Source organism: Eleutherodactylus coqui, chromosome 1 (assembly GCF_035609145.1).
Source record: "Eleutherodactylus coqui strain aEleCoq1 chromosome 1, aEleCoq1.hap1, whole genome shotgun sequence".
NCBI classification, from domain to species: domain Eukaryota; kingdom Metazoa; phylum Chordata; class Amphibia; order Anura; family Eleutherodactylidae; genus Eleutherodactylus; species Eleutherodactylus coqui.
The window spans coordinates 109351856-109367741 of NC_089837.1; the positions used below are offsets into that span (position 1 = coordinate 109351856).

General features: G+C 40.9%; 1 protein-coding gene across 2 annotated transcripts in view; it reads right to left on the reverse strand.

Annotated features, from left to right (window-relative positions):
* Positions 1 to 1258: 1258 nt before the first annotated feature.
* CUL3 (cullin 3) overlaps positions 1259 to 15886 on the reverse strand; it is a 56542-nt gene continuing 41914 nt past the window's right edge. The window contains exons 10-16 of one of the 2 annotated variants that reach the window (XM_066599027.1): positions 14087 to 14194; positions 13866 to 13990; positions 12029 to 12125; positions 11794 to 11925; positions 8913 to 9099; positions 5145 to 5290; positions 1259 to 2890 (exon numbers count right to left, since the gene is read on the reverse strand). In XM_066599027.1, coding sequence (XP_066455124.1) covers positions 2759 to 2890; positions 5145 to 5290; positions 8913 to 9099; positions 11794 to 11925; positions 12029 to 12125; positions 13866 to 13990; positions 14087 to 14194 — 927 coding nt within the window. In that variant the 3' untranslated portion in view covers positions 1259 to 2758. Of the gene's footprint in view, positions 2891 to 5144; positions 5291 to 8912; positions 9100 to 11793; positions 11929 to 12028; positions 12126 to 13865; positions 13991 to 14086; positions 14195 to 15886 lie in introns of both variants that reach the window. The other variant, XM_066599018.1, reaches the window with a different exon arrangement.

Below are 15886 nucleotides of genomic sequence, written 5' to 3' on the forward strand. Positions count from 1 at the left end.
TAGGTACTGGCTCATACAGCTTTATGTATACTATCCTATTTGTATAAAAGATGGGATGCCCATTGTACAGAACTAGGATTTACACCTTGTGTCACCCCTATTTCCTCGGTCTATAAGCTTTTTGAACAGTAGCAATGTGGGTGGTACTCTGTTTAATACGGTATGAAAGGTCTGATTTTGGCTGTTCATATACCTCCTGATCTGTCAAGTGCTGCAGAGTATATTGACGTTCTATAAAGATAATTCACATTATTTAGTAGTAGTTTTTCCAATGCTGAAAATATATCCTGTGTGGATGTACCCTTAAAGGGTGGGGTGGGAACCTCATTTTGTAGATCTTCGTGTACAGTGATGGGCACATTCGCGGCTTGCGGACTGCATATAATTTTCAGCTGCAAGCTGTTTGACGACAGCAGGAAATAGAATTTGGTGGTTATACATAGGTTGGCCACACAGGCGCAACTTGACGTTTCTGGACCCCAATGCAAAAATAATGTAACAGGACCCCTAACTATAATGCTTTATTCGTAGCACTGGTCTCCATATATGAAGAGAGGCCTTATGTGCCCCCTAAAGGCTCTTGGGGCCAACCAGGGGGCGTAACTATAGGGGATGCGGTTGGGCCTGGCCCAATTCTTTAGGACTACATTTAATAAAATTGATCAAAATTATGGATCCACGTTGTGCCTTGACCCCAGTCTTCTTTACAAGCTATAAACAAGTATGGATGATTATTGCATGGCTACAGAATAAAAAGGAATATAATGCACTTCTTATATTTGACAATTATTCAAAGTCTGCTTCGGGCCAAACAACGTTTAGTCAATATGACTCCTCATTTTATTGTAGACCCCACTTAATACAAACTCCATGAACAGAAAATACATGCAAAAAAAAACAAAAAAAAAAAACTTTGAAAAATCACTTGCAAGTTTCCAGTGCTGTTACTTACTAATATGACAAAAGTGATAAAATGCACCGCTACAAAATAAAGTTCGTTTTCATCTATTTTGGTTTGGAGGCTCAGTTTCATTATTGAACGCATAAATAAAACAATATACATAAAATAGTACAAATGAACCCTTTAGTGTGACACGTCAGCTAATACACTAAACCAGGAAAACCCTAGACTAGTTTTTTTTTTTTGTTTTATTTTCTTACTTTTAACTTTCAAGTTATACAAAATTATAGAAACCGCAAGTCGAGAATGTTACACCTCTTTATTCCCCCCAGAAATTTGTATTGCAATGTAAACATGGAAGAGTAAAAACCCTGTTTATTGCAAATTTGCAGGCTATTACCATAAATGTATAGCATAAAATGGTCTTTTAAAAGAATATAGTAAACAAGTAAAATGTTATTTACAACTGCAAACACTGGAACATTTTCTTACGTCTGTGGGTCGGAACAGAACAAGACTTGCCAAGAGTCTGTCCAATTGAGCGGTTGATGGGCAACTTTCACGTTTATGTGGAACATAAATACCCCCGAGGGGAAAATTAAATTCTTATTGAGTACGAACATGGTGCAGATTAATATCCGTTCCTAGCTGTAAAAGAAACATAAAATGCTCAGGACAATGGATTTCAACTTGCAATGTCAACAATGGCACTCAACGCTCAACATGCATATTGGTACATTGGGCTTATTTCTAGAACCGTGATAAAGGAAGATCTGCCCCCCATATATGCTGTCGAAAGAGGAGACAAGAAGCGGTGAGTAATGCGCGAGTGAGAAGTCATGTAGAAAAGGCATCGCTTTAGGAAAATACAGTGGTTATATACACTATATGCATAGCAGGTTCTACAGGGGTTTCACTCTTTAGCAGTAAGCAGTTCTCTGCATGTCATAAGCAAACTGACAGAAGTTCACAGGCCGTCGTGAGATTGGTGTCTTGAGCATAGGCTTGAATAAATAGGGTTAAACATACACCAAATAAATACTCCTGCCTTTACAATTTTTAAAAAAATTGCCAAAAAAACAGAATATATTACTTTACAGCTGCTTTTCCAGCGTTGTGATGAAGTGGAAATCCTGGATCTTCCTCCAGGTCTTTGTATGAAAAAAAAAAGTCAACACAGTATTGATCTCCATTGGGTGCTGATGGTCCAGAGAGGAAGTGGGAAAACTTACATAAAAAGGTAGACTAAAGACTTCATCTTAAAGACAAAGGCATTCACGAGTATTAACTTTTATGTTTATGTGCAAAGATCAAAATAAACAGCAGCCCAACACCCAAGCTGGCATTGTAAAGGATGTTCCTGTTGACTACTACAAATAACTTATTCCCATAACCGGAACTGCAACAAAGAACTCAGCATTTCCATTGATATACCCTTAAAGAAAAGCATTAGATTCAGCAGATGAACATAAACACCACCACTAACATTTGGGGTCAGGGAGTAAGTTCCCCAATATTTTATTAACTTGACTTGTATTTTCTAAATTAGTTTTTTTTATTCTTTATTCATTTTTTTCCTCCTTTTTTGGCGTTTCCCGTTCTTTCCATACATTATCGAGAGAAAGAGAAATCTGGGTGTCAACAATTCCACAAAGGAACTGTATAATCGATATCTACAAAGGCCCCCCAAGGGAAATCAGATGTCGTAAAATCTTGTAGGCTGGTCGTGCATGTTCTAGAACACGTACTGGAATTTAATAGATGACGCTCGTAACCATGTAATGATTTAAAAGAACTTCCCAGTCCATGCGAAGGGGTATGAAGTCCGAGAGTAAATCAATTAGCAGGGCGCATTTTCTATGCTACGTAGGTGTATACTTTGCGATCCTCAGGTGTTCGTGCTAAATATTCACGTTCAATAAGTCCTTCAATACGTTTTTTAATAACAACTGGACTTGGAAGGAATCGGGCCTTCAATTGCTGTGTTACCTGGAGAGGGGAAAAAAACGAAACATTAAAAAGTTGTGCAAGTAGATTATGTACAAAATAATATATATATAATGAATTGAGATCTACAGTAGTGTGCAAATTAATTGGGACAAAATACAAAAAGGTAAGATGTAATGGTATAAAGTTTAGTTTATTTCACATTTTACTATGTGTCCTCCCCTTGGCTGCGATTAGTTGCTTCATCCTCTTAGGCATTGATTCCACTAGTCTTCTGCACATAATTTACTTCTTGATCCTGGAACCAAACGGATTAAACTTGCAATCATTGTTTTTGTTGTACAATGTATCCTTTTCATGTCTTCACAATAATCCACCGTTTTTCTATGAGGGATCAAATTCGGCACGTTTCCAGGTCACTCCAATACTGGAAGTTTGTGCTGCATCAAATAATCCTTGGTATACCCGAAATTGTGGCAGGGTACCAGGTCCTGCCAGAAAGTGCCATCACCAGCAGTTTCGACTTATTTTCCCTGTTCTTCATGCCTTGAATAGAATGGAGTGTCTGGTCTAGCAGCTATACGCACTCTCCCAGAAATTTACTTTGGGTATTTTGGGGCTTTAGGATGTATTCAGGTTCAAGAGGTTCTCCAGGTCAGAAAAACTCTGATCTATGCCCTGGCACTTCAAAGTAAGAAAGAAAAAAAAAAAAAAAAAATGCACCACACTTGTCCACAGTCCAGTCTTGATAGTTCTTTGCCCACAAGCCCTTTCCTTACTGTGCTAGTTAAAAATGGCTTCATAACAGATTGCCTAGCGCTGCGGCCACATTCCAGAGGTCGGCAAAGCATTGTTGTGCATAAATACTCTTGATATCTCTCACTTCTTTCCAGAGTTGATGACGATTATTCTCAGAATTAAAAGCATCCTCTTGTGGAGTGTTTCCCTTTTCCTTCCACATTCTCTTCAGAAAGTTTGTTGAACTTGATACTTCATGTAGTTTCACAAATCTTGAAAAACTATTCCAAATACCCTACACTGGATTGGATTTCCTCAATCATTGCAGTATTGTCTTTTAAAGTAATAGTCTTGTAACGGTTTCAAGGAGTGACGGCCATCTTTACACCAAGTAGAAAAAGTGTGGAAAATACAACATTCCAAGGGCCCGACCCTTTTACACTGGACAACAGAAATGCACTTTAACTCATTTGAGATAGAAGAAAAAAAGAAAACAAAAACACTTCAAACCACCTAATTTTGAGTCGAGAAACACGAATATGACATTAGATTTGTTTATTAGCTCTGATTTTTAGGAGATCTACAAATCTAAAAACAAAATACGCTTTGAGGTTTTCTTGTCTCAAAATAACTAAACTGCCCTAATTTTGGGTTGAGGAAAATGAATGTGACATTCTAGAACCAGAGTTAGGCCTACTAAACACAATATCGATACACTGACGACAAATAAAAGGGCTTAATCACATGGATGGATTCTCTTTGATAGTCGCTTATCCTCCTGTTCTGGGGCGTCTCTTGTCACTGTCCAGCAGTGCTGCTTTCTCACAGCCCTGAACAACTTGGTCTAAGTTTTAATCTTTAAGATGATGTATCTGCGAGCCAATGAAGATGCCTTCTTTAACTGAAAAGTTTCTCCACCCCGGTTCATCCCCTTTATAAAGTTCTTCATGAGTCCAAGTGTTGTGTGAGGGGGCAAAAGAATTTTGGTTTCTTTCTACCAGAGGATCACGCTAGACATTTTTCTCTCCGGGGAAGAGATTTTTCCTTGGGGGACAGACTTCTGTTGTAGTGAGAGTGAATGAATGAATGAATGAATGTAACGTAAATGGGCTACAAAGTTATCAATGTCATTTTCGTTTCTTCCATGATGAAAGGATTAGGAAATATCCTTTTTTAAGTTGGAAAGATTCACTGCTGACGAGTGTCATCGTTGAGTTCCTCGCTGGATTGTGCGAAATTGAGTGAAAAGCCGATAACTTGTTCGCTGATTGTTCCTATTTTTAAGCCTGCATAAACTGACCGATCGGCCTGTGTGAACTGCTGTGCAGTAGATTGTGTGAGAGTGACAATGCAAATTGGGCATATAGAAAAAGTGAATCCTTCCAATGGAATGCATTACAGTTTTATACACCATGGGGTAGTTGTCAGGGTTGTGTTACTATATCTGACAAATGATCAAAATTTCCTAGAAACGCAATGCCAATTTAGACATCAAATATTAACTATAAACCATTCCTATAAATAAAAATATTAGTAGTCGATAAAAAGTTAGCATTACCTCTGCTACTAATACATTGTGCTGCATTTTCTTTCTAGATTTCATAATCCGAACTATAGCCGCTTCTATCTCATGTTTTCTATCATCGTCGACTTTCTGTCGAGTCTCTTTTCTTTCCGGGTCAGATTCACCTTGTTTGGCTGCCACTGAAGAGAGTAAAAACACTTTAGTCAAATCTGATAGGCCAGACAGGAGTACAGTTTATATGAAGTGTGTTTTAGTAATCTCACTGATATTAAAAGTTACTAGATATATTAACCATTTCAAGACCTGACATTTTTCATTTTTCTTCTTGCCTTCCTTGTGGCACATACACTGATATTTTTATATAGTGTGGGATTTTATGGACAACTCTAGAGATGAGCGAACGTACTCGGTAAGGGCGATTTCGCAATCGAGCACCGCGATTTTCGAGTACTTCACTACTCGGGTGAAAAGTACTCGGGTGCGCTGTGGGGCGGGGGGTTGCAGCGGGAGAAAGAGAGGGCTCGCCCCTGTTCCCCGCTGCTACCCCTCACTCCCATCTGCAACCCCCCGCCCCACAGCGCACCCGAGTACTTTTCACCCGAGTAGTGAAGTACTCGAAAATCGCGGTGCTTGATTGCGAAATCGCCCTCACCGAGTACGTTCGCTCAGCTCTAGTCAACTCTAGAATATTTATTTAAAAAAAAAAAAAGAAAAAATTGGTATTTTTACCCCTTAATAACTTTTCCCATTTTTGTTTTTTCCTCCCCCCCCCCCCCTTAAAAAAAAAAAAATCGTAACTCCATCATCGTAGCTGTATGAGGGCTTGTTTTTTGTGGAACAAGTTATATTTTTCAATGGTGCTATTTAATGTATTGAAAAAGCTTTTAAAAATATTTACGTGGAATAAAATGGAAATAAAAAAAATATATAAATTTCCGCCATCTTTCAGTGCGTCTTGTTTCTACGGCGCACACACTGCAGCAAAAATGACCTGATAACTTTATTCTATGGGTCATTACGATTACTACCATTCGAAAACATAGGGGCTTTTTTTGCTGTACTTTTTTTTAAGACTTTAAAAATTCAGCCGCCATCTTCTGCGCGCAATAACTTTGTTTCCATCGACATAGTTGTGCGCTGGCTCATTTTTTGCGGGACGTCCTGTAGTTTGCATTGGTATCTTTTCACAATACATGACTTTTTAATTGCTTTTTATTGCATTTTTCCTTGGAGACAGGCATTTTATTTTAATTTTTTTTTTTTGTTTGTTTTTTTTTTAATTTTCAGACAACATTCACCATGCGAGGTAAATAATGCTTTTTTTGCTAGATCAAACTTTTACAGCTGCAGCGATATCAAATAGGTTTTTGTTTTAGAATTTAGATTTTTATTGTAAATATGGTAAGGGTTATTTATGTATTTATTTTTTTTAACTTATTACTTTCCCCCCCCCAACAATTAGTAAAACTTTATTATCATTTGTACTCTTTTTAGTCCCCACAGGGGACAACAACTAGCGATGCTTTAGTTGCTCCCGCAGTATGATGTAATGCCATAGCATTACATCATACTGCGATCGGGCAGGCAGTCTATCAAGCCAACCCACAGACATGGCTTGACAGATATTCTGCAAAGACAGCCCTGGGGCCTTTCAGTAGGCACCCGGCTGCCATGATGCAATCTGGGCATTTAAAGGGTTAACCACGCAGCCGAGTGGAGCTGTTGTTCCCAGGTGTCAGCTGTAATAAACAGCCAGCTCCTGCACTGCATGAAGGAAGGTCACCCCACGATCTCCCTTAATACATACCCCGAAGGAAGTAAATGTACGCCCTATAGTGGGGAAGGTGTTAAAATACACAGATGACTACACACACACCTTTAAACTATTCAAGACAGCACTTACTGGGAACAACCAATGCTAAAAAAAAACCCCACACAAAACAAAAAGCACTCCATTCTCCACTGAGACTTAAGCACAGTATACAACATATTGCAGCAGCATTGAATGATATATTATAGATGGCTTAGTGCCCCCAGGTTTGCTGGGCAGGTGTTGGTATTTTTAATTCTTATGCCTCTTAGTATTTTAATTTCATTCAATAAAAGTTAGATATTAATGAGGGTATTCAAATTTCAGCGTTTCTTGTCCTGTGGGTGATTTTGGTGTTAATGATTCTTAATGAGCCTGATGTAAACCAATTGCCCGTCTGCAGGAATTAAAAAAAAAAAAAAAAAAAAAAGGGTATTGCGCATGTGTGCCACCGGCACTTTTGCACCATCTGCAGTACAGAAAAAAAAAAAAAAAAAAAAAAGACCCAGACAGGTACGCAGGGTCGGATTCTACAGTGGGCTCCCACATGCGGAATCTGACGCAGCCATGGACATTAGGCCCAAGTCTACCTACTTTACAATTTTGTAAGGAAAAAGGACAGGTAAAATGGGTTTATGTGGATAGGTGGTTAATTGCTAACAGTAATGTTGCCACGTGTTCTATGGCACATTGAATGGACCCTATGAGGGCCTAGCTAATACGCCAAGTTACAAAACTGCCCAAAGACATCACTCTACGCCCTGTTAGATGTGTCAAGCACCTGGAGAGTAGCCCATGCCAAACTAAATGGTAGTCCCAACACACGGTCACCCAAAACCCCACTTCGGCTTAACCCACATTATCCCTTCATCTGTATGATTATTAAGGAATAGGATAACTGGGCATTGCATTGTGTTAAGTATATTGATCACACTTTCCACCACCCCTCTGTAATTCTGGAAAGGAAAGGGCCCAGAGAATCAAATACATGATTCAGGCTTTTTCCAGGTACATACAGCTTTGCCAAGCCATACAATTAGAACCTGAATGACTACAAGTTTCACTTTTCAGCTCTCTACACATCATTAGTGGCGAATCACCATTTGACAAAGTCCTCCGTAGGTGGACACTAGATATCCCAGGACATAAGATGGTGAGGAAGTAGATAGTTTCCCCCACAATAGTGGTCAATGGTACCATAATCCAATACAATTCCTCTACAGAGCTTACTATATAAAGCATGGCTGCAGTTAGGAGTCAGCAGTTTCCCACTTAGTGAATACATACTTGGATTTTCCTAGGGTCTTGTCACATCAGCTATGCCTCTTGCGGATAATCAACTAGTTTTCTAATTTTGTGCTCATGAAATCATAATTATGTATGTCCTACACATTCCCCCTCTCTACATCACTGGCTCAAGCTGGGAGACTCCTGCACTACATTCTATAAAGTCCTGTAAATGAGCCAGAAAAATCCAGAGAAATTTGAAGAAACTTGAAGAAAAAAAAAATCTGGCCAGACTGGCTAAATACTTCAAGTCACGCAAGATCACCCATGTGCACACAAGACAAGTACAGATACCAAGACATCTCCCACCATCCCTCCGGGAATTAATTCCCAAGCAGGGATAGGGATGGTGGGAGCCAGGTCTTCGTATCTGTATTTGTCTCGTGTGCACATGGGTGAGCTGGCCTTTTGTCTCTATGTGCAGACTCTGAATAAAAGGAGAACAAAAACTTCTTGTGACTGATCTCTGCCAATCTGATACAAAATGTATACGCATTCGACGGCCCGGACTTTGTTCCGGTTATCTGGTGTATTACTGCTAGTCTTTGTTTCCTTAATTACTTCTTTTAAAATGCAGAATTACAACTTTTCAAAAAAACATAAGTGAACATCCAAGGCCACATTTGAAACCTATTTTTTGTGGGGGGGGGGGACATAAGCCCCCAGTATGCCAGCATTAATCATTCCTGTATTGTTGTACCCACCTGTTTGGATTTTAACTCTATGAAGTTTGGAAGTAAACTGATCATTTACAGTGAACATGTGCCCACTCTCTATTTCTTTAGATTTGGGTTCTTTTGTAAGGACTCGTTGGGTTGGCTTTCCACAGGCCAGAGACTGAAGTGCCCTCACAAGCTCCCGCTCTGGGATGTCCGTCTCTTGTTGAATTTCCTAAATAAATAAAGCAGGGTTTTAAAAAGTGCTTCTCGTACACAAATTGTACTAGACAGACGAATCACAGCTAACTAGTGATATCCAACACGTCCCCAAACCATAAAAACAAATAAAGGAGAAGGAACTGCATCAGGCTAGTGGCACACTGTCATAACCCAAGGGAGCTCAAGGGATTCTGGTGCAATTCACATCCGACAGCACACGGACAATGCCCATCCACTGAATGTCCTAGGTCTCACCTATCAAACGGACAGGAAACGCTATTAGCTTTCCCACATCAGAACTGGTTGGTAACAGGAAACAATAGTCTGAAATACCCGGTCCTACAGTCTTGATCCAAACTAAATGGCTGATAACCAGGGTAGACATATTACTAGGATTGCTCCCCACACATTAAAATAGTTTTGGTATACTTTTTATCATACAAATTTTTTTTTTCTGTCTTGGAGTACAAAGCGGACATCCCCATTTAGGTCCTCCAGGGGCGGAGTCAACTGACTTGTGTCAGTTCCTCCAGGGGCAAGGTCTCTGCCCAAAGTGCCAAGTCCTCCATTTATGATCTCGCAGAAGTTCCTTCTCCTGTGTACAGCACAGGCTGACTAAGATGAAACACAACTCACTCCATCAAGAGGTTCTTCAGAACATAAGGTCTGCAGTATCTGCGGGATACGTATTGTTTGTGAAGAAATATGGGCATTTCATATCAATGGTGAACATAGAGGGCCCTCTTACTTCACAAAACGGTTCTGCAGCAACTGATAGAAGTTGCATTCTTCCTTATGGTTCATAGATTATAAACTCTCAATTTTTGAAGTCACCTGTTCTGCATGATTAAAGAACCACCACAGTGTAAAGTCTCATTCTGGAATATTAACCCTTTCCAATCCAATTTGTATCCTGGTTTTCCTAGGGGGCTTACTATTTTTCGGCCATTATACAACGGCGCCATCTGTTGGCTAAAGCCAGTACTGCATGACGTGATACGTTAGATAAGCCTCCTCAGCAGAGGGGCTGGCAATATACAGTAAGAGAACCCAGAGGGATGTCTTACATCAGAGCTGTACAGCCTTAAACCATAAGGTCTTTAACCCTTTCCAATCCACTGTCTGACGTCTAAAGGGGTTGCTTTCTTCTAAGAATAGCACCACATCTGCCCCCAGGTTGTGGGTGGTATTGCAGCTCTACTCCACTGAAGTGAATGGGGCTGAGCTTCAATACCAGACAACTTCTGGACAGGAGGTGGCGCAACTTTCAGCAGAAGTCTTTTTTTGCTGTAGCTAACAAACTGCCTTGAAAGGGAACATAATTTATGTCCCGTATAGAAACTTAAACTTAACCACAAGTGAATGTCACCTGTATACAGAGCATCACTGGGGCTACAGATCACGAGTTCATAGTAACAAATTTGGTAGTGGGATATGCCATTTCATCCAGGCTTTTAGGACGGCTCTATGCTGGAAGTCCCGAATTGAGCCTCTAGTGCAGATCTGAACAAGTCCCAAAACTTAAATCTTCCGATTCTGTGATTAACAATGCCATATGTGTAAACAGGACGTTGCTATGGCACTGAGAACAAAGACACCATTTTTTTAAGCAAGTTTTCCTAGTTTTACATGTAATCTCTGCACATGGATAATTTAAAAAAAGCAATACAAATGAGTAATGGAATAATTCTTCACAGCACCACCTATTGGTCAGATCCAACATTAACAGCCCTTGTAATATGAAAAAAAAAAAAAAGCAAAAACCAAACTAAAAAGACAGAGCTGCCAGAGGGCTAATGCCTATGGACAGATTATCGCTGTGGAATTTGCAGTCAGACGCGCCCCACCCCTCCCCCCCATCCATTCCCCGCAAATGTGGAATCTGACCTGACCGTGGGCATGAGCCCATATACTTACTGATAAACCGGTACAAGAGGGCAGGCATATACACCACTTAATCCCCAACATGCAGACAGCCAGAATGCTAAATGGAGGAGAAAGTTAAACATGTGCTGGACACTGATGAACCACTCACAAGCCCTCCTTATACTGAACCACACGCCGGCGTGGTTCACCTGTGGGGTGCAGGGCAACCTACTGGATTCTAATATGGCATCATTAATAGGTTGCAAGCCTGCATGGTGCACTACACGTATCATGTACTAATCTGTGCTGGAATAGCTAGGGGTTAAGTGGTGTATATGCCCACCCTCTTGTATCGGTGTATCAGTAAGTATATGGCCCTGTAATATAAATTAGGCTGTAAGCCAAAGCAGAATGTCCGTGTATATACAAGTGGTTTCAGGGTTCTTGCACCTTATCAGTGTACTGGAGGATTCTGGTTGGCCAGGTGAGAGGCTTTCAAGTCTGTATGTGAACAGTTATTCTGGTTTGCCTTACACTACTAGTTATATTGCAAGGCCTGTTAAAATTGGATTTTTCTTTTATTTAGTTTTTTACTCCTAGGTTAGCTGCCTTCCAATAGGTGGCGCTGTGGAGGATCATGCACTCATTTGCATGACTGTCACATTATCCCACTACAGCTGCTATCTTTGAAAGACATCTAGATCCGCCACCATAATGTCAAAGATTTAGCTTCTTAAAAAAAAAACAAACAAAAAAAAAACACAATATTAAATGGCTTAACTCTCATTTAGCTTTTAAGGGCAACAGCCTCAAATTCACCTTAGGTTTTTTAATAACTTACCTCAAAAGTATACTTTTCTCTGTTGTTGAAGAGCATTAATATAGTCATTTGGAAGGTGGAGACTTGCAGTATGTGTTTTCTTGTGTTAGATCCAGTAACCTGAGCGCCTCCTACCCCGACCTCTGAGCCATCCTCCTAGGACAACGAGCAGACAACCCTATAAAATCTAAACATACCAATTCCTACGTCATGTGAAATAGCGGCACATCCCTGCCACACGGGAAGATTACTTTACCTTCTTTACAGGCCCATAGAACGTAGCATTGAGATCTGCTGAGCCCATGTGGTGCTGCAATGTTAGCTGTCGGCCACTGTGCTTAGCAAGGTAAAACCTTCAGGGGCAAGGAAGACAAAAATAGAAAATTATGTACAACCGGCCAAAAGTCAAACACTAATTACAGTAAATATAATTGTACAGAACATAATGAAACAAGTATTCATCTGCAGAATCTGGTTACACTGGGGTGGATAAGATACTGTAGACTTTCTAGTCCCGTGAAACCCTTCAGGAAGCAATTTGACATTTGGGCACTGTAATGGGCTCCTAGATATCTCTAGCCCCGAGTTATATACAAAGTTAACGAAATTGCATTTCCCCAACTCAGAGGCGCCTGCAAGGTGTTCCGCAGCTCCAAATGAGACGGAAAATCAAACAACGGCCACTACAGGCGATAGGCTTGGCATTAAAAAAAATAAATACAATTGTAAAAATCGCAGATAGGTGGCGCTGTAGCTTTGTAAATCACACTACAAAATGTTCAATATGTCCATCTTGGCTTTCAACAACGTTCTCCATTCACAAAAGCATGCTTTCCACCACTGAATGCAGTCACTTGTAATAGCTATAACATGCTAACGAATGCGGTCCTTCAGATCTGACACTAATGCAGATCAGTCCACTACAGAGCTACCCGTCTGCAACTTAGCTACATTTTTATCTATTCTTTCACAAATGGCAAATGCACTGTCTGAAGTGGCCTTAGTTTGAATTTAGTCTCATTTGGAGCAGCAGAGCGCCTTCCAGAGGCCTTTGACTTGAGAAAGTTTAATTTCTCCAACCCTGTATTTTCTATTCAAAACCCAGATCTGAAGTATCATCAGTGAAGAGATAGTGATCTTTGGTTGTGCAATCTATCGCGGAGCTAAGCCCACTAAACCCCATTTACACGGCAAGATGATCGCTCACAATTCGTCAAAAACGGACATTTTTGAGCGCTCATTTTGCATTAGCTAATTGCTTCATTTGCATGTATTTAGAGAACAGCTGGTAGTTCTTTAAATACATCTGCTTTGCTCTGCTGCATATAATGCCATCAGTGCTGCTCACAGAGAACACAGCATGCCGTCCCTGTTATCAGGGACAAGGCTTTTATGCTGACTTGAAGTCAGCAATGAACGAAGAGTGCACAGTAAGTGCGCGATGGGCGCGCATGTACACACAGCAGCTATCACTCAAAAGCAGTCGCTTGGACAAATTTTGAGCGATAATCATTGCGTGTAAATCCGCCTTAAACGCAGCAGTCTGCACCATGCTCTTGAGACCGTACTGTAAAACATGCCAAAACCTTCTTGTAATGGCATATATGGATGTTGACTACCTATGCAAGCAGAATGAGTACCAGCATGTTGTCTTCTGGGTGCTCAAGTTAGACTGTGGCTGGTGAGGATGCACATAGGTACAATGCCAAAGTTAGAGTGGAAGGTTCTTAAAAACTCTAGTGGGAAAGGGGACTTATTTGTATAGCGCCAAATGCCTTCAGGTAATCTGAACTGCTTTGTAATAGGTCGCTCAGAAGGATGGAAGGTCGTATCAGGTAGTCTTGAGCCGGCTACCTGAACCAAGTGGGGATTGAACTCGCAACCTTCAGGTCGTGAGCGAGAGTTTAGGACTGCATTCTGCTGCCTTAACTCTCTGTGCCACACAAAGCATATATAATATTGCTCTATAGAAATCTGAACCGCTTTATAATAGGTCACTATGGATAATGGAGTTCTTCTGTAAGACATTTATCTGCTTTTAAGCTACATGAAGCCCTTTAAAAAAAAGTGTAAACTCCAACTTCTATACATACCTTCTAAATATTTCAAAAGCATGCCTAGGAGCTGGTGGGATGTTGCATTTTGGTGTAGCAGATTGTGTGGGCCAATAGCCAGTGGTAAGTACTCTGACTGTGAGATCTACACCCCCTAAGGAAACCTGGAACATAAGATCAGAATACACCGATATGAAGCACACAGTCGGGACTGCAGAAATAAAACATAACATCGATAATATGTATATACTCTTTCATACCCCTGTGGTCTGTAAATGTTGCCGGAATTCATCCATAGTGGTGTTTGAGATGCTCATGTCTCTGAACATGCCTTCCAACTTTGATGTAAATTGGCAACCGCACTCCGTCTGAAAGAAAATAAGTGCTTTTTATGTCACCTTAAGCAATTTATTTCCCCCAAGCTGCTGTAAGTTGCTTTCCGATTTTTTTGTCTTTCTATGCCATTGTCTTCCAACCTTTTAAGTCTTTATCCCCACTTCCCTGTAATGCTAATCAACAGCAGCTACATAACGTTAATGTGGTTAATTCTCACTCATAGTGCTGTGGCACTGCAGTTGGGAAGCATCGTCCTATGCGCTTCAGGGCTCCTTCACGCTGGCGAGAAAAATCACACTATCTTCTTGCGATGCGAGAGTGAGTGAAAACGCATGATTATAAAACCAATGGTTTCATTCTCATTTGCGATGTTTTCACTCCTGCGATGCTGCGTGATAGAAAAAAAAATAAATAAATAAAAAAAAAAAATCGCAGCAGCTCCTTTTTTTGCGATATTGCGATAATGGGCCGGCCCCATTGAAGACAGTGGGAGAACGTCGCAATTTCCTGCCACAGCTGTGACAGCCGCGCCAGAGATGAAGGGAACCCCAGCAGGAATGGGAGGCCGCTTCCATGTGAATACGTCTCACATCCAGAGGTTTTCAGAAGGATTGTGAGGGCGATATTGGGCCGTGAATCACAGCCTGTTACCGCTCTCACCAGTGTGCAGGAGCCCTTAGACAAGCAACTTTCTATCATAACAAGTAAGCAGACAATGTCCAGACTAACACTTCTTTTTTTTAAATACATAAAAGCTTGATTTAGGTCGGTGTCACATCTGCGTTAGGCAGCTAAGCAGAAACCAAATGACCCCATTATAGTCAATAGGATCCATTTGGCGCTGTTCGGTTTTGTCCTGAGACTGAGCTGTTTGGTCACAAATAGAGCAAGCAGCCTGAACCTGTGGCGCAGGTGTAAATCCATCCTTAATCTCCTTTACTGATGACACATTCCCTTTAAGTTTCCATGCCACTAGGATTTAAGAAGAAAAAAAAAAAAGCTAGCATCTTGCAGTTTTCACTCGAGCCACTAAGTGTTGTAGTCTGACACTTCCTTTTTAACAGCAGCCTCATGGAGCATACAAAAAAAGTAGACTGGAAGGAATTCTGACTTCTGAGGTCATTGTGCAGAGAAGGGGAGGAGGTGAACCGTGACCATCACCTATTGCGACTGATGGATTCTGTGTTATCAACTTGTAGGTGTTACCCATCATTGTAATTCTGCCTGTGATTACTGTGAAGTGAATGCTGTAGAACAGGAAGCTTCATACTACTAGGCTTAAGGCCCATTTACACAAAACTATTAACGCTCAAAACCTGTGTAGACGAATCTGTGCAATAATAGTTCTGTCTAAATGCGAAGCCATCTAATCATTCGTCGTCGAGTTTCAGCCTGCATAAAAATAGTCGTTCGTTGCCTTTCACGTCATTTAAATAGCATTTGTTCAGTCTTTGAAAGACTGGACAACTTGAGGGGAGGAGTGTTTGCTGTGCTTACGCAATCTTGATTTAAATAAAAAGAGATCATCATCCTATGAAATAACCCCTTAGGCTTCCTGCCCACAGCCAGGTTGAAATCTCGCAGCGGAATCCGACCAGACGCTCCCCAGAGACCCCATACTCGCCTCTCTGGATCTGCTGTGAGTCTCAGCTGGCGCAAATGCGCAGTGTAGCGCATGACATGCTGGGCTGCGACATGACTTCCTGCAGTGCTCACAGCAGAAG